Source organism: Rhinolophus ferrumequinum, chromosome 6 (assembly GCF_004115265.2).
Source record: "Rhinolophus ferrumequinum isolate MPI-CBG mRhiFer1 chromosome 6, mRhiFer1_v1.p, whole genome shotgun sequence".
In the NCBI taxonomy this organism is placed as follows: domain Eukaryota; kingdom Metazoa; phylum Chordata; class Mammalia; order Chiroptera; family Rhinolophidae; genus Rhinolophus; species Rhinolophus ferrumequinum.
In genome coordinates, this window is record NC_046289.1 from 55,709,342 (window position 1) to 55,727,178 (window position 17,837).

Consider the following 17,837-nt stretch of genomic DNA (forward strand, 5'->3'; position numbering starts at 1 on the left):
ATTTATCCAGTGTATTATAGATGGGTAGTTCAAAAGAGTTAAAAAAAAAAAAGGGACATCAAGACTAAAATACCAAGTTTAGTCTTTAATTGGTGCAACGGAACTACTAGGAGTATAAATTTTTGTTCAATAGATGTTTATAGAGTGTTAGCTCTAGGGAATCATTTGTATTGGGTTCCAGGGCACAAAGACAAGACTCTTATTAAAGTTCAAATGTCAGTGGGGGAGATGGAAGTGACCCAGAAACCTGGGGCAGGGGAGAGAGAGCTCCAAAGAGGAAGCATCCAGCCCTGCCTGGGGTGAGGGTGGCAGGGAAAGGGGCACAGAGGAGGGGAGTCTTGAGCTGACTCCTGACTGCTCAGAGCAGTTTGCTCACTAAGCGGGAGAGGAGGGGTGGGGGTGGAAGGAACAGAGGTTCACAGTGCAGAGCCAAGGAAGAGCTTGGCCTATCCTAGAAACTGCTAGTGGTTGGGGTGGCAGCAGACAGAGGGTGGATTGATAAGTGGTTGAGGCCCGAATAGCAAAATCAGTTAAGATGGTGGCTCCCAGGCCAGGCTGTTCATCAAAATACACAGGGGAGAACTTTTAAAGTTTTCATCTTCTTGGGCCCCACCCATGGAAATTCTGATTCAGGTGTGGGTGAAGGAATCTGTATGTCCACAGAAACCTGGTGCTCAGCCTGGTTGAGGAAGCACTCAGCAGGCCGTGGGGGCGGGGCAGGGGAGCTGAGGGATGGCCGTGCCAGTGGGGGTGGATAGGGCAGAAGATGAGACCTGTTTAAGATGTAGGCTTTCTGGCACCCAGCCACCGTTGGGTTGTTGGGTGTGGAGGGAAGGAGGGGGAGCCCAGCATTGTCCCAGGTTTCTGTCTTGAGGGGCACGAGACCAGAGGAGGAGGAGCAGGTTTGGGGGAGGTTTGGGGGACCACTTGAGCTTGGGATTTGTGAGTGTCTGAGGACGTTTCAGGACTGACATCTGGGAGGCAACTGGAAATGTAGTCCCGTCCCATTGAGAGATCTGGGTGGAGGGCTCCCTGGTACACAGGGGCCAGGGCAGTTGTGGAAACCGTGGGAATGGATGAAACTCTCCGGAAACAGCCTGTCATGAGATGAGGCCAGGAAAGACGTTGGAAGGTACAGGAGCAGGCCAGAGAGCCCAGGGAGGGCCCTGAGGAATGAGGGAAGAGACGGGGCCCTGTGTTGCTTCTCTGGTCTGGCTGATCCAGAATGTGGAGAGGCCCTTCTAGGCCGGAAGGTGGCAGGAAGGACGCTCGTGTCGTCCCACATTCTATGTAAGTTCTTCAAGCTGTTTCTGTGGCTGATGCCAGTAGACTCCCTCAAATAGGCGGCGACCTGAGAATACGCTCCTCTGTCTCACCTGAGCCTGTGGGATGGGCCGATTGGGCACGTACCTGAGGACATATCACTCCTAAGGGTCAGTGCTCCTGAAGCCTTGGCCTTATTCCCAAGCCTCCCATGACTTAGGGACACTACGATTCCCCTCCCCCTCCACCAGTGAGGACTCCCAGGAAAGGTGTGGGAGGCCGGCCCCCCCCCAGGGGGTGGCCTGAGTTGGGAGGCTCCTGCCCGGTGAGAAGTAACCACACGGGGAAGCTAAATCGCTTTGTTTGCATGGAGTGCGTTTGTTTGACCAAATGCTGCACAGTTAGCCATTCCTCGGGTTTGAAGCGTTGCCTTGTGGGTAGAGGAATGTGAGGAAGAAGGGAGGGACCGGGTGAGTGTAACTTCTGTGGAACTGGGTAAACTTCGGTGTGTTTACTTACCAGGCTGGGTTTCAACTGCAGGGCCCTAAATGACTGGCAGCCTCGCTGGTAGAGGCACCAAGCCCAGTGGGGTGTGGGCAGCCCGGGGACTCAGGGGCCAAGGAGGCCATTGTTCACTCCAGGAGAGAAGCAGACATTTGGTTCCACAGGTCCTTATACCGCGTACCATTTAATACTACTTTTAGCTGAAACTAACCAATGCAAGAAATCCAAAACGAGTGCCGGGAGAGCCTGTGTACCCACAAGTAGATGGTTGCAGTGGAGTTCAGGATTATTTCCAGGGCCAGACTCATTTAATTACCGAGTAGTTCAAGTAGAAGTGAGTTCCAGGCCTCTGTGTGGTATTTGGTGGGTTATTGCCCTCTCTGGGCTTGAGTTTGGGGATCAGTAAAACTTAAGGGTTGGATTGGCTTAGGGACTTTAACATTACTTCTCAGACCCCAGGCTTCTGTAGAAGGGGCCTGACAGACCTCAGCTGTAGCCCCAGCTAGGCTCCCACCAGAACACCTCCCCTTTTACCTGTTTCACAGGTGAGCTGCCACTGTTTCATTTGAAGTAGCTTTCTGCGGCTGTAAGAAGAACTTTGGCAAACAATTTGGAGTAGAAAATCAAGAAGGACCCTTTCATCTCTAAAATCCCATAGTGGCCAGTTCTTGATAAATCGGGATATTCTGCTAATGAGTTTGGCTTTATGAGGTTAGCAATAAATATTTTCAAGAGCAGACCTGAAGTAAGAAATGGTAGTCCATAGCAACAAGGATGTGTGGAGTGTGGGTGTGTGTGTCTGAGAGGTGTGTGTCTGAGTGTTTGTGTGTGACGCTTCTGTCCACCTATTTGCAGGGCTGTGTGTATCTAAGTGTGTGTCATTGCCTGCTAGGTCATTCTTCCATTCTCTCTCTCTCTCTCTCTTTCTCTCTTTCTCTCTCAAATCCTGCCCATCCCTTGCCACATTTTCACAAGCTTCTGCTCTTAGCTAGCTGTCAAGAATTAAAGCAACCCAAATAACTTAGGGAGTTATGATATATATATATATGTGTGTGTGTGTGTGTATATATATATATATATATATATATATATATATATGTAATTTACATTAGCTAATAGATTAATAAATATGCTCCTCAATCAACTTTGCCCTAGTCTAGTACTGAAGCCCTGAAACAACTTTTATACATAATTTTTATTTCCTCCAACATCTTTTAATGAAAATTTTGTGTGTACAGTAAAGTGAGCGTCTGTCTCACCACGGAGATTCTAGCTTGAACATTTTACCGTATTTGTTGTATCACATGTCTATCCATCTTTCTAGCCTTCTGTCCTCAACCTATCGTATGTTTTGAAGCATTTTAGAGTAAATTGTATACATCAGTACCTGTCCTCCTAAATATTTTAGTATGATATTGTTGAGTTCCATGTTTGTTTAGGTTTTTTGTGTAAAATTTCCAGGCAATGAAATGCACAAATCTTAAGTCTACATTCTCTGAGGTATGAAAAGTACGTAACACCTGTGTAACCCCAAACCCACCAGGATGTGGAATGTTGCCGTCACCCCAGAACATTCCCTCAGGCACCTTCCTAGTCACCCTCGGGCCCTACCTACCCCCAGAGGCAACTACTGTTCTGATCCATCCCCACTGCGCTTCAGTTTTACCGGTTCTAGCGCTGTGAAAACTGTGGCACTCATCTCAGCCCTGCTGCTGGGGAACTTGTAGGCCTGGGCCCAGTTTTCTCTGGGAAGTGAGGAGTAGACGCTGATGGCCTCTCAGGCTTCATCCAGGTCTGGGATCTTGGGCTATTTATTGAGCCTTTGGATGCACGAGCTTTGCTAGGTGCTGCTTTATGTCTTCCTGTGAGTGCTTCCCAATTCTTGTTCCTGTTGGCCTGGTTATGTCCCAGGGCAGCAGGGTGTCCTGTAGGGGTGCCCTGTTGATAGAAACCACTGATACATGAGCAGAGAGATGCAAATACACACATATGCACATGCACCTCAGGTTAGTGATTGGCTGGGTTAGAGGAAAACCATGATGACGAAGAGAAGCTGCCTTTCCTTTTTGGTAACCCAGCACTGTGCCAGACATGTACATAATAGATGTGTAGCAAGTGCTTATTGAATGAATGAATGAATGAATGAGCAGGCAGACAGACAAATGAATGAACAGACTGTTGCAGGAGACTTAGATATGAGGTCTAGGTGGAAGAGCGAACGTAGTCAGGGCATGATGCAGACAGCATGCCCAGAGGAGAGAGAGGAATGCATCGTGGGACCCTATGACGACAGCTGCAGTATAAGCATGTGGCTGTCACCTTGTCTTTATTTTGAGCAGCATTGAGGTATCCCTGGTAAATTCTGTGATACCAGGGAGACTGCCCCCTTCCTACTGTGTGAATTATTAGACATCTGTATTAGTCTACCATAACTGTATACCACAGACTGGGTGCTTGAACAGCAGACATTTATTTTCTCACAGGCTGGTGTCTGGTGAGGACTTCTCCAGACGGCTGCCTTCTGACGTGTATTCACATGGCATTTCTTCAGTGCACACAGGTAGAGAGTGTGCATGGAGCTCTCTGGTGTCTCTTCTTCTAAGGACACTAATCTTATCAGAGCAGGGCCTTATGGTCTCATTTAACCTCAATTACCTCTTAAGGACCCTATCTCCAAATAGAGTCACACTGGGGATTAGGGCTTCAACATATCAGTTTTGGAAGGGACACAATTCAGTCCGTAGCAGCGTGGTTCTGCCTAAAGACTTGCCCATCAGCACGGAGCAAGGTCTACCACTTGCTTGTTGGGAATTGAGCCGGGCAGCTACAGCTGTACTTCCACATTTCCCACAGTAGGAATCCTTGGCTACTGGCCCATGTGATAAGGCTGTAATAATGCAGTTATAACAATACTTGCCTAGCGTTTCGCAAAGTGCTTTCAGGTGCATAGTGTAATTTAATCTCCCAGCAGACCTCTGAGATAAGTATTGTACCCATTTTATGGATGAGAAAAATGAGACACAAGAAGTTAAGGGTCTGGCCCAGAGCTCCATTAGTCTATCAGTGGTAAACCAGATCCTCTATTCCAAATCTTTTAAACAGCACTCAGATCTTACCTTTCAAGGCACTCATGAATTTCCTTTTCACTCCCAGGCTTTCAGTTTTCAAGGTGTATTCAGGAGGCTTTGGGAATTCCTTTGCCTACGAAATGAAGCTGCTGGGCCTGGTACATGTATTAGGTCGGTGCAAAAGTAATTGCGGTTTTGCAATTATTTTTAGCCTTTTAAATGCAATTACTTTTGCACCAACCTAATAGATACACTAAAGATCACCTCACAAGCAAAAATTAAGTAAACGTATTCCTCATGAAGAAACTGACCTAGTGGACAAAAGAAATCTCCCTGATTCTAATCACCAAATAATCTGTGTTTTGTTTTTAAAATGCTAAAATTAAGCCTGTCTTACTGTGTTGGTCAGTACAACAGGGTTTGGATTCCTGATCCTGAAGAAGTTTGGAAATCTGCTGAAATAGCAAAGGACTACAGAGTCGGTGACAAAGTCCTGCGACTGCTCCTGGAGGATGGAACGGTGAGGGTCCTTGCTAGCCATACTTACCATGATGTATGACAGGGTAACAGAGAATGTGGGGGCGGGGGGTGGAGGGTCCCTGTGGGAGCAGCCCAGGGGAGGGCACATGAGAGGGCACCTCCAATGGCCATTCATGTGTTTGTACCACTCCCCCTTCTCTCCCCACCCACCCCAAGCTCCCTAATGAAGGTGAAAAGTGCCTGACCTTAGCCGGGCCTCTCTCTGTAATGAGATGCAATAGACAGGTCTGTTCCTTTTGCTGCATTTCCAGGGGTTCAGCAGCGTTGGGAGAATGGGGACAGGTGATCAGCCAGTTTGGTTTCATGGGTCTCAGCACAGAGACTGGGCAAAGATAAGAAACTGGGAGGGAAATAGTTTGATCCCAAGGCATAAAATGACAGAGAAAACCATCAGGATGGGAAGAGAAAGAAATAGAGGAGGGAGATTGAAAATAGGAAGGTAGAGGGAGGTGTGAGAGATGGACAGAGGGAGAGCGAGTCAGGCTTTGGATGGATAGAAACATGTAAGCATTGGGGCTTCCAGAAGGGAGTGTGACAGGGCAATTAGGGAAGGGACGGGAGATGGGACAAGAACACAGGAATGCTGAGCTTTGTGTGACATTTTGAGGGACCTGTCAGGGCTGGTGTGGCGAGGGAGAGACGAAGGACGAGCAGAAAGATGGGCAGTTGTTCCCGTGGTGGAGTACGCTGGCAAGGAGGACCTCTCAAAGGCGGGATGTGTCTTGATGACCAGCTTCTGCAGAGTTTGTCTTTGCTTTAAGTATCCACCATGAGTCGTCCTTCCCCTGCATAGCACCAATGACATCCCAGTGGATCCATCCCTAGGGTGGTCTTACTTTGTCAGAATCAAGTATCTGGATGCAGAGCTGGACAAAGGCGTTGTGATCCGTCTCAGTGCTGGAGTTGGTCTGGGGAATATCATATGAATATTAAAATCTGGGATTTCCAAGGCATGTGATGTGAATGGCCTCTGTAGAGAGACGACACGGTATTTCTAATCAGACTATCCTGGATTTGGGAGTCATTTCCTGGGATACTAGGAAGGGAGATGAACAGAGAGATTAAGGGCACATCCTCCGGAATCAAGATATTTGGATGCAAATCTGCCACAGCCCCTTGCTAAGTCTGTGACAGTGAGCCGCGTAGTTTTGCCATGTGTGCAGTGGAGTTAATAATGGCACAACATCACAAGGAGGGCTGCTGAAGATCCAGTGAGATAATCCACGTATGCATGTGCAAATGCAAGAGAGTGAGTGAGAGGATCCTGGCTTCCATCCAGCCTTTTCTTTCCAATCCGTAACTTCTTGCAGCATTTGTTCAGAACCTACTGGGCACAGACAAGGTTATGATTAGGGATCAGATGGCTTTGGGAGAAAAGTCTCAAGACAGCAGCTGCAGTGATGGTTTGCTGCTTCAGTAATATCAGCAGGGCTTCAGGTGGCAACATTCCTGGCCCTGAACCAGCTGCCCAGAGGAGGAGGAAAGAGGCAGGTAAGATGGCAGGCAGCCAAACTGCTCTGTAACTTAACCCATTGTCTATACCACGCAGGACAGAGCCTGCTTTGTGTAGGAACACGGCATCTCTGCCCTGATTGTCAATCTGATGTTCGTCACATTTCTTCCCTCTCCCCCAGACTGTCTGTTCTGTTTGTCATTCTCTCTCTCGCCCTCTTTGTCTCTTACACACACACACACACATAATGGCTGACCTGCTATTTTTTTAAATAGCTATTTTTTTAAAAACAGATAACAGAAAAACTCAGGGAATATAAAAATTACGTGTAAACAGCATTTTTCTTGATTTTATTCTCAAAGTAAAAGTATGTACATGAAGAATATTCTGCTTGGGGGAGGTCCACGGATATCATTGTAAGCAGGCAGCTGCTACAAGGACTCATGTCCAGTTGTCCTGGGTTTCCCTGAGCTGTTCTCCTTTTGCAAAACAGACCAAGCCATCAACAAACCAAACTCCTGTAAGCGTTGATAGGACGCATCACGACGTCGGCTTCAGAGCCAGTCAGGCCCATAGTAAGTGCGTGACCTTGGACAGGAATTTAACCTTCCTGAACCTGTCTTCTTAACTGGTCGCATACTCATGTCCTGCTTCAAAAGCAGTTTTGAGGATTAAATGAAACAATCAGTGCTGAGCGCTAGCGTAGGGTCTGCACAGTGGGCACTCAAGGGGCAGCTGAATCACCTTGTGGAGCTGGTCCAGGACCAGGTATCAAAGGAAGGCCGCCTGGAGAGGTAGGAGGGAAACAAGCTTGCCAGGTGACCTCGCTCAAGTCACTACGCCAAGTGAAATGAAAGTGAAGGAAGTTAGAACAGGTGGTCGTCGCAAGGTCTCTTGAAGCTCCGACGGCCCAGTCGTCTGTGGCATGGACAACACAGGCATGCGAAGCTGGCCTTCATTCTGCTCAGGCAGCTACGTACGTTAGGATTACTCTGTAAAATCGGACAGAAGAGAGGCCAGCCTGCAAGTCACTCAGCCCTGGGCTGAGGATGACAGGAGCAGGCAGCCCTGCAGGGGGAGCCGTGGACCCCGGGAACAGGGGGCAGCAGCACACAGGAGTCAATGCACTGTAGCTTCTCCCAGACAGGCCACCAGCACAGACCCCTTCAGACACTTCTTATCACGAAACATGTCAACTTTCAACAGAGATTCGGCAACCTTAGAGCTGCAAGGGACCTTGGGTCATCATGTCATTTTAGCAGCAGCATCCTGTTTTCAAACCAAAACTTCCATCACACCCAACATGTAAACCATATACAAGTGGAGGCCCTGCGGTAGGATCGGGGAAGGGACACCCAGGTCCATGCCCACATGGCTTTCCTGTCACCCCTTGAGGACCCCTGACCTGGTCTAGCCAGTCTTTTCACAGATGAGAGAAGAGAGACCCAGAGAGGGTGAATGACTTGTCATAGGGCACACAGCCAATACCCTGGTCCCCTGGTTCCCACTTTTTAAATCAGCCATGATTATGTTCTCACTGCTGAACATAAGTGTGCTTTTCAGAGTGTCAGGGATCACTCCAAAGGGGTGTAGATAGGACAGAAGACAGTGGTTCAGCAGAAACACCAAAAATCTTCTACTTCCAGAACTTTCCTTTAATCTTCGTCCCCAGGAGCTGGATTACCCCCTTGATCCAGAATCTCTGCCTCCGCTCCGGAACCCTGACATCCTCGTGGGTGAGAATGACCTCACGGCCCTCAGCTATCTCCATGAGCCCGCAGTGCTCCACAATCTCAGGATCCGCTTTGCAGAATCCAAGCTCATCTACACCTACAGCGGTAAGGAGGGTGATTCCAGGAGAGCAGGAATGGCACAGAAACTTAATGCTTACTGTCTAGAGCGTCCTGATTACTTTTATGTCACATTTATATTATAAATGTTGACATCTGTCAGAATGTGTAATCACACGTAAACATTTGCCCAATTTCTGCCTAAAAGGACCTTTGATCGTAGAGTTCGTATATATAAAAGGAAGTATCTAGGTGGGGAGAATTTTCAACAAGAACTAAGACTGGACTACCAAGAAAAATATACATGTAGGTGGATCAAGCTTGTGTTTGAGTTTCTCAGTGGACTTGATAAATTTATTATTTATTTTAGACAATGATAGTGTCACGATTTTTACATTGAGAATTGCAAAAATGTCTCAGTTTTAGGGCAGTCCCATTTGTCATCTCATCGAACCCTCAGCATAGCCCAGAAATGTAGGTGGCATTGGCAGGAAACTGAATTCAAAGCATTACGTGACCTGCCCAAAGTCACACGGAAGGTTTAATGAGTGGCAGAGTTGGTGTTTATCAAAGGAACCTGGAGAAATGGGTGACAGTAAGCATCCCATCACTGTATGTAACCTCTTTCCTCAGGAATCATTTTGGTGGCCATGAATCCTTATAAGCAGTTGCCGATATACGGAGATGCCATCATCCACGCCTACAGCGGGCAGAATATGGGCGATATGGACCCACACATATTTGCCGTGGCAGAAGAGGCATACAAGCAGATGGCCAGGTAGCCTCCTGCCAAGCGGGTCTTCCTCTTGCTCTCCCAGTGCTCCTGCATTTCCTGGGTCTTCACTGTGGAGGGTAGACATATGTCTGTCTGGTTTGATGTCATTAAAAGTGCCCATCAGACCAGAGGGGGCACTGGGTAGAGCAGACTACCTGTACTGAGTAGCAAATGACTGTTGTGTGTAACTGACCTGTCTACCCCGAGTTTCCTGGGTTTGTTCCTCCTAAGTAATCCAAAGTCGGTCCTTTCAATGTAGGAATACCACGTGCTTCTCTTACAGTATGTTAGATTGGAGGAATAGTGAGTTATTCTCCACTGTGAGATTTTTGAGATTTTTTTTACCTATCCAAAGAAGCAGAGTCTAGTGGTAGATTTCAACTGTGAGAGATTTGGGGTTTTATCCCGGTTTTGCCACTTGTTTTTTGTGTGGCCTTGTGGAGTTGTTTTGCTAGCAAATATTGATTAAAAGCCTCCTGTGGACCAAGAACCATGCACCCATTCCTGTACATGATCTTGGGTGCCCTCAGAATAGCCCATGATGAAGATGCCTGGGCAATAAACGGAGATTTGAGAGTCATCTGCCCAAGGTCACCCAGCAAGTAAAAGGAAGATCTGGGATTTGCACTCAGGTGTTTTGACTCCATGTGTCATTTCTTTTTCCCATAACTGTCCTCTTTTGGCTTCAATCCCTCATCCGTAAAGTATGAAGAATAAAAATACCATCTTTGTAGATCCTTTTACAGTTTGCAAAAAATCTTTCACAGACAGTGGTGTTCTTTGAGTCTTGCAACACCCTGGTGAAGCCGACTGAGCTGTCATCACTGCCCTCATTTCACAGAAACCTGAAGCAAGGCACCTGGACCTGCTTCTTATTTTCCACATAACCCAGGACACAGCACCTGATCTCCCTCAGCTTGAGTGTCCTCATATGTGAGCTAGATGCTCAGAGAGTACCCATTCCAAGCTCCACTGCTTATAAGCAGGGAAAAATAATGGTGGGTTCAACAAGGTAGAAGCGTGTGGTTCTCTCCTGCAGAGAAGTCTGATGGGCAGTCCAGGGCTAACGTGGCACCTCTACCAAGTCATCAGGGACCTGGTAGCTTCCAGCTCCCCTGTCCCTAGGGCGAGACTCTCATCCTCAGGACCAAGCTGGTACTTAGCCATCTCCTCCACATTCTAGATGACAGTATTCCAGGGGAAGATTGTGCCCTTCCTGGTTGAGGAGACTTTCCGAAAGCCCCACAGAGCACTTCTGCTCATAGCTTGTTGACTAGGACCTACTCACGTGGCTGTGTCTAACTACAAGGGAGGCTGGGATATGTAGTCTTTTATATGGGCAGCACTATGCCCACTAAAAATTGGGCATGGTCCCTAGGAAGGAAGGGGGAGATACAAGTTGGGTAGAGAATTACCATTTAATAACCAATTACCTTGGTTTCTGCAGCAGCCAGTTTCGTTGGATCCCCTGTGGTTCTGGGATTTGCCGGGGCTCCCTGGCGGTCTCCAGGGCGTCTGCGTGATTAGAGTCCCTGGCTCAGAGCCTGAAGGGCAGGGCATCAGCAGCATGAGCTCATTGGAGCTGCAGGCCTGAGCCAGGTTCAAGCCTGAAGAGCTAGTCTTCTATGGAGGTCTGCCTGTCTAACGGTAATAGCAGAACAGACCTAAGACAGGCTGGACTTGTTGATGGTAGACTGGGACCGGGAGAGCCCGGAGTTAATAACGCAGCCTGGCGGAAGGACTTAGGGCCATCGTGTACCTCAGAGTCTTAGCTTCCTCATGTGCAGCAGGAGCTCTCTCTCAGCTCCTCTCCCGTGTTCACAGAGGAGGCTCTATGCCCTGTGCCCTCCACCAAATCGCTTTGCCTCTCTGAGTCACTGTTTTACTCATCTGTGAAATGGATATATATGGCATGGGATTTTTGAGGCTTCGATGAGAATCCCTGTAAAGTATTAAAAAAGCCCCGGCACATAAGTGGTGCTAGATACATAGGATAGCATTATAATAAGGTTCTACCATCATAATCTTATGACGTGACAAGTTTGATGCACTTTTTAAGATCTCTAAATTATATAACAGTGTTTTAGCTTACAGTACATGTGTTCTCATGCATATTTTGAATAATTTCTCTCCAAATAATGCCTTTAAAATGTTTTTATGTTTAAGTGGGACTATGCAGAAAGTAGTTGACATAGGCCTGAGACTGCTCTCTTCAGAGGCTTGTTAGCAAGGCTGGCAAATGACTGTCCGCTGGGAATTTGGATTTCAGGAAGGTTCCCACCGTGTCCTAACTGATAAGAGTGGCTCATGGTCCCTAAGCTTACACTGTTTGTGTAAATAATGCGATTTGCGCCTAACATCTGCTTTCCTCCAGGCATCTAGGAGTTTGGTATCTTCTAGACAGAGGATGCCTGTGTGACCAGCCCGCAATAAAACCCCTGGGCACTGAGTCTCTAATGAGCTTCCCTGGTAGACATCAGTTCTTATGTGTTGTCACATTTCACTGCTGGAGAAAATTAGTGCGTCCACTGGGAAGAGGACGCCTAGAAGTTTACGCCTGGCTTCCTTTGGCCTTGACCCCATGTGCCTTTTCCCTTTGCTGATTTGCTTTGTGTCCTTTTGGTGTAATAAATCTTAGCCACGGGTACGACTCAGTGCTGAGCCCTGTGAGTTCTCCTAGTGGATCGTTGAATTACTCTTGGGGACGTTCAACACAGCAGATACATAGCAGGAAACAAACGTGTGTTCAGCAGGATCCCATAGGAAAACAGACGAGAAGGAAATTCACTGGAATGCTGAAAACAGTTGTTTTAGAGTGATGAAACAAAGTCTCCCTTCTTCCAGCTTGCCTGCATTTTTCTTAATGGTATATATTGCCTTTTTAAAGGAAGACATGAGCATTTAAAAAGTCCTTTCATTTGTTTGCTCTAGAAACAATAAAAATCAGTCAATAATTGTAAGCGGGGAGTCGGGTGCTGGAAAGACAGTGTCTGCTCGCTATGCCATGAGGTACTTTGCCACCGTCAGCAAGTCGAGCAGTAATTCTCAAGTGGAGGAGAAGGTTCTGGCGTCAAACCCCATAACTGAGGTGGGTACCCTGTGCTGGGGTGGGGCGCGGGATCGAAGGCAGAGGCGGAGGTGATGGAGAGACAGGTGGGTAGGTTGTCTCTGTGTTGTCCTGACTCACTGTAGTTCCCGCCCTTTGAGGACCCAAGAAATGAGTGTGGCAGAGCCTGGAATTCTGTTCTCCTGGGATTTGAAAGGTGGTTGGGGCAGAGGTGGCTGCTTCCAAGGCTCTCCTCTTCCACCTGCTGGGCTAGAAATTCTGCCATCAGATTGCAGGAGTCCCCTGTTTACGTTTATATCCCAGGGGAAATTTCCTCCACCACAGACACTGCTGGTGCACTGAAACCAGTGGAGTTCTGCAGCCAGTGGGTACCAACTGAGCTGATTGTTAAATATTCAGGAATAGTTTTACATGCTATTGTTAAACCTATGGTAGCTTGAAATCAGTCACAGCAGGAGACTTTACACCCTACAAATTGGCAAGTGCCACATATCAAGGCTCTTCTTCTTTCCCTCCCCACCATCTGATTCATCAGCAAAACACTAATGATCAGAGGTGCGGGCAAGACCAGCGTGATGGCACCCAGGGGTGAGGGGACAGCCAAGGGGCATCTGGAAGGCTCAGGGAACAGGCAGGGCAAAGGCCAGCGCTGGCTGCCCCACAAAATGGGAAGAGGACTGATTTGGATTTAGTCTGAAGTACACCAGTTAAGAGCATTAAATCCTAGACCTCTTGGCCCTGTTTCCTCAAAACAAAATCCTCGATGAATATTTATCAGACCACCTGTTTCGTGTTAGCCACTGTGCCAGATAATATGGGAAGTAATGGCAAAGCATAAGACCCAGTCCCCAAGTTTTAAAACTCCTCTAACACAAGCATATTTTAAAGTTAAATAGAACCATAAATCACAATCCTGGATAGCAGTAGAAAAGTTGCCAAGAGTCACTGCCTAGTTAAATGTGCAGTGGATAATATTGTGTGATTGTTTGTTTAGAGTTGGTCTTGCACACTAGACTGTATGTTCCACAAAGGCAGGACCACGTCTACTTGGTTCACCTTTGCCTACCGAGCACGTGACCCATAGCAGAGGCTCAGTAAATACATATTGTAATAAAGTATGATGACCAGGGCAGGAAGTACACTGTGTGCACGTAAGAAGGGTACTTCCTCAGAGTGCTCAGGAAGGGGGAGACGATAGGCAGAGGAGATGGAATTCAAGAGTAGAACTAAAAAGCAAAAATCATGTTCAGAGTGTGGGAGGGATGGGAGAGGGCAGATTTTTGGTTGAGTAGAAAGTTTGAGTGGGGACGTCGTAAGGGCTAAGGATTGTAATAAAGGTTAGATGAAGGATATGGACTTTTAATTGAGCATTCTTGGAGCATGGAGGAGTCGAGGCACTTTATATTACTTCATTGAATCCTCCCAACTCTGCAAGATCCCCATATTACAGGCAGAGACACTGAGACTTGGAAAGATGAAATAACCTTTCTAGCATCACACAGATAATAAAATAGGAACCTAGGGCCATGAAACACCAGCAGCTGTGCTCTTTCTGGTCCTGCTCAGTGTCTCCCAACAAGATTGAAAACCTTGAATGGCAGGCTGAAGGTGTGTCATGTTCCCTGTAAGCCTTGGGCTGCTTTGGCCCACGCCTCCGACCTCTCTCACTAATCAGACCTTGCCACATACAGAATTGGATTTTACTAAAACTGCTCCAATAATATTGATGCAAAGATCTTTTTAATGTTGTTATTTGAAGAGGATCCTATGTTTTGTAGGCTGTTGGAAATGCCAAGACCACCCGCAATGACAACAGTAGTCGGTTTGGGAAATACATGGAAATCAGTTTTGATGAGAAAAATCAAATTATAGGAGCCAACATGAGAACTTACCTGCTGGAGAAATCCAGAGTTGTCTTTCAAGTAAGGATAAAAATATTAGTTAAATTTCCTTTTCCCCAGCTTTTAAAGTATTGTTTCCATGTACATACTCATTAGACAACCTACGTTGTTCTGTGACTTGAAGAGTTTTCCTATCTTTCATTTGCAGTTTGGTTTTTTCTGTTTTTTAAAAACAATTATTATTATTATTTTTTTTACTTTTTATTAAAATTATTAGGGTAACGTTGGTTAACATTATGTAAATTTCAAGTGTACAACTTTTTAATATGACATCTGTATACTGTATTATATGTTCATACCTGAAGTCTAATCTCCTTCCGTCATCTTATATTTGACCCCCTTTACCCTCTTCATCCTATCCCCACTCCTTCTCCCCTCTGGTAGCCACCATTCTGTTGTCTGTGTCTATGAGTTTTTTTTTTGTCTGTTTATTTGCATATTTGTTTTGTTTATTTGTTGCTTTTTGCTTTATATCCCATATATAAGTAATATATGGTTCTTGTCCTTTTCCGTCTGACTTATTTCATTTAGCATAATACTCTCAAGATCCATCCATGTCGCAAATGGCAATATTTCATCTTTTTTTTTCTTATGGCTGAGTTGTATTCTGTTGTATACATGTGCCATATCTTATTTACCCAATCATCTGTCGAAGGACACTCAGGTTGTTTCCGTGTCTTGGCTATTAAGAATAATGCTGTAATGAACACAGAGGTACATACATATCTTTACCAATAAGTGTTTTCAGAATTTTGGGTGGATACCCAGAAGAGGGATTGCTGGGTCCTACGGTAGCTCTATTCTTAATTTTTTGAGGAACTTCCGTACTAAAAAACAAACAAAATTCATGGATAGGTACAATATCAGTGGAGTTGTATGACCCAGAGAAAAGGTTATGATTTTTAATTTGGGGCACTTAAAAAATCATTAGAATTTAAAAACCAAGTTTGTTTTTCTAGAACACAAAAGCTGTTTGAAACAGGCAAAGCTGTTAGACTGGCTTTTCTATCAGGAAGAAAATGGGATTAGAACTAGAGAGGGGTTGTTTAAGAAAGGCTCTTCTGTCAGCAAAATGGAGAAAATTCTCATCGTTTTGGCCCAGAAGGAGAGTCGCAATAAGCCTTGTATTGTGAGGAGTTTCTTTAAAATTTCAATAAGTATGAATTACATTATTCCCATTTCATAGAATATTTTCCTTTAATAACATCCTCCTTGGGGTCATTATTTGGGGGGCAATCTTGGGCCACCAGTTCTCCCTCTGTGAGAGGAAGGGCCCACCTGTGAGCCAGCACAGGGGAACAGGTTGGGTCATAGCATGATTGACCACAGCAAAACACACGCGTAGGTGTCAAGGTCCCTAAGAGCAGAATTGCCGATCCAGATTAGCCATCTAAGACCCGCCGGTTAAAAACTTCACATTTTCACTTATAAAAGGTTCGTGTAATTTTGGGACTTTTCTTTCTTTTACAGTCGGAAAATGAACGAAATTACCACATTTTCTATCAGCTTTGTGCATCCTCACAGCAGTCGGAATTTCAACATCTTAAATTGGGTATGTGATGGATGGTGTGTGGAAGAGTCTCTCTTTTATGTAGGGGTTTAAATTCTAGATTAATTTCTTCTTCTTCTTATAGTAATATCACTTTAAAAATATTCTGCCGAAAGACATAAGATCCTTGGGTTTTGGGGTAGAATTGATGCCTCTAACTAAAGAGACAGAATAGGGCTGGGAGGTGGGGTGGGTCCAGGGAGGGAGGAACCCTCCAAACCCCAGGGTTCTTTTCAAAGCCCATGGGTAATTGGGCTCTACGTCACCAAACTTTTTATTTGAATTCCTTGGATGGTCGTTTTTCTAACATGTGTGACATATTTTCCTGTCTTCTGAGACAGCGTACCTCTATCATAATTTGAACTTCCTCGATGACTCAAGGTCACTCTTATTTGTAGTCATAATGAAGTCACTTGAAGATAATGTCCAAGCCTTGTCTGCTAAACAGAACGTGAATAGCCAACATGGAAGAGCTTTCTGAAGGGTCAAGTATTAGATGTACCTGAGGTCATCATCTTGTTGGGGCAATGGCTTTCAAAGGGTATACGTATGTCAAAACTCATCAAATTGTACACCTTGAATGTGTGCTTTTAGTGTACATTTGATAAACCTTAGTAAAAATGTCTGTGACACAGACATTTGTACAGAAATTTGACACCGAAAGCTGTATAAAATTGTCAGGTGGAGGAACAAACACCATAAACTTTGGAGTCTGGTCTCCGGCCTGTGTTTAAATTCTTGCCCTGCCATCAGCTTTGGGACCTTGAGCAAGTCACTTCTGAGCCTCAACTTCTGATTCTGTAATGCAGAATTCTAAGGAATAAAGGGAATAATGTGTGTAAAATGCTTAATATAGCTTACGTGTGAACTTCCCTTCTCTTGATGAACATGCATTCCAAGTTATTGTTACAGACATCGAAATCTTATTTTGCATTTCAGGAAGTGCGGAAGAATTTAATTATACAAGAATGGGAGGCAGCACTGTCATTGAGGGTGTGAATGACAGGGCCGGCATGGTGGAGACTCAGAAGACCTTTGCGCTACTGGGTAAGTGAAAACGTCCTGTCCAAGGTATGGCCATTTTCTTTTGGAAAATAATAAAAAATGTAAAAAGGTGGCTGGATGGCTCAGTTGGTTTGATCGTGAGCTCTGAACAACAGGGTTGCCGATTTGATTCCCACATGGGCCAGTGAGCTGCACCATCCACAACTAGATTGAAGACAATGAGCTGCCACTGAGCTGCTGGTGGGGCGGCCGGATGGCTTAGCGGGTTAGAGTGCGAGCTCTCAACAACAAGGTTGCCGGTTCAATTCCCGCATGGGATGGTGGGCTGTGTCCCCTGCAACTAAAGATTGAAAACGGCAACTGGACTTGGAGCTGAGCTTCACCCTCCACAACTAGACTGAAGGACAACAACTTGATTTGGAGTTGATGGGTCCTGGAAAAACATACTGTTCCCCAATATTCCCCAATAAAAATTAAAAAAAAAATTAATTAAAAAGGCAAAGATGCCCAGTATGTATGTATTCTGAAGATTCTTAGTAAGTCCTAATTTGAGAATGAGCCAATCAGGACGTACTTAGAGGACAAGTGGTCAAGACTGTGCCTTTCCCCGAAAAGGTCTAGAAGTCAGCTCCTTTTGTCTCAGGCTCCTCGCAGGCTCATTGGCTTGCAGGGAGAGGCCTGGGCTGTAACTCAGTTCAGAAGCATCGTGTTGACTCCACATGACCTTCATGGCTATCTTGATGATGACAAAATATGGACACTTATGTGGTGTTTGCTGTGTGCCAGGCACCGTCCCAAGTACTTTATTACCCATATTAACTCATTGAAACCTTGTATTTACCCTATGAGCTAGACACTGGTATTTCCTGCGTTTTTAAAAGGCAATCTGAGGCACAGAGATGGTAAGTGATTTACTCAAGGT

General features: G+C 45.8%; 1 protein-coding gene across 1 annotated transcript in view; it reads left to right on the forward strand.

Annotated features, from left to right (window-relative positions):
- Window positions 1–17,837, forward strand: part of MYO5C (myosin VC) — a 90,263-nt gene that overhangs the window by 5,919 nt on the left and 66,507 nt on the right. The window contains exons 2-8 of the mRNA XM_033109460.1: window positions 5,245–5,355; window positions 8,501–8,666; window positions 9,252–9,396; window positions 12,325–12,481; window positions 14,239–14,382; window positions 15,832–15,913; window positions 16,850–16,957. Of these exons, the coding sequence (XP_032965351.1) occupies window positions 5,245–5,355; window positions 8,501–8,666; window positions 9,252–9,396; window positions 12,325–12,481; window positions 14,239–14,382; window positions 15,832–15,913; window positions 16,850–16,957 (913 nt within the window). The remainder of the gene's footprint in view (window positions 1–5,244; window positions 5,356–8,500; window positions 8,667–9,251; window positions 9,397–12,324; window positions 12,482–14,238; window positions 14,383–15,831; window positions 15,914–16,849; window positions 16,958–17,837) is intronic.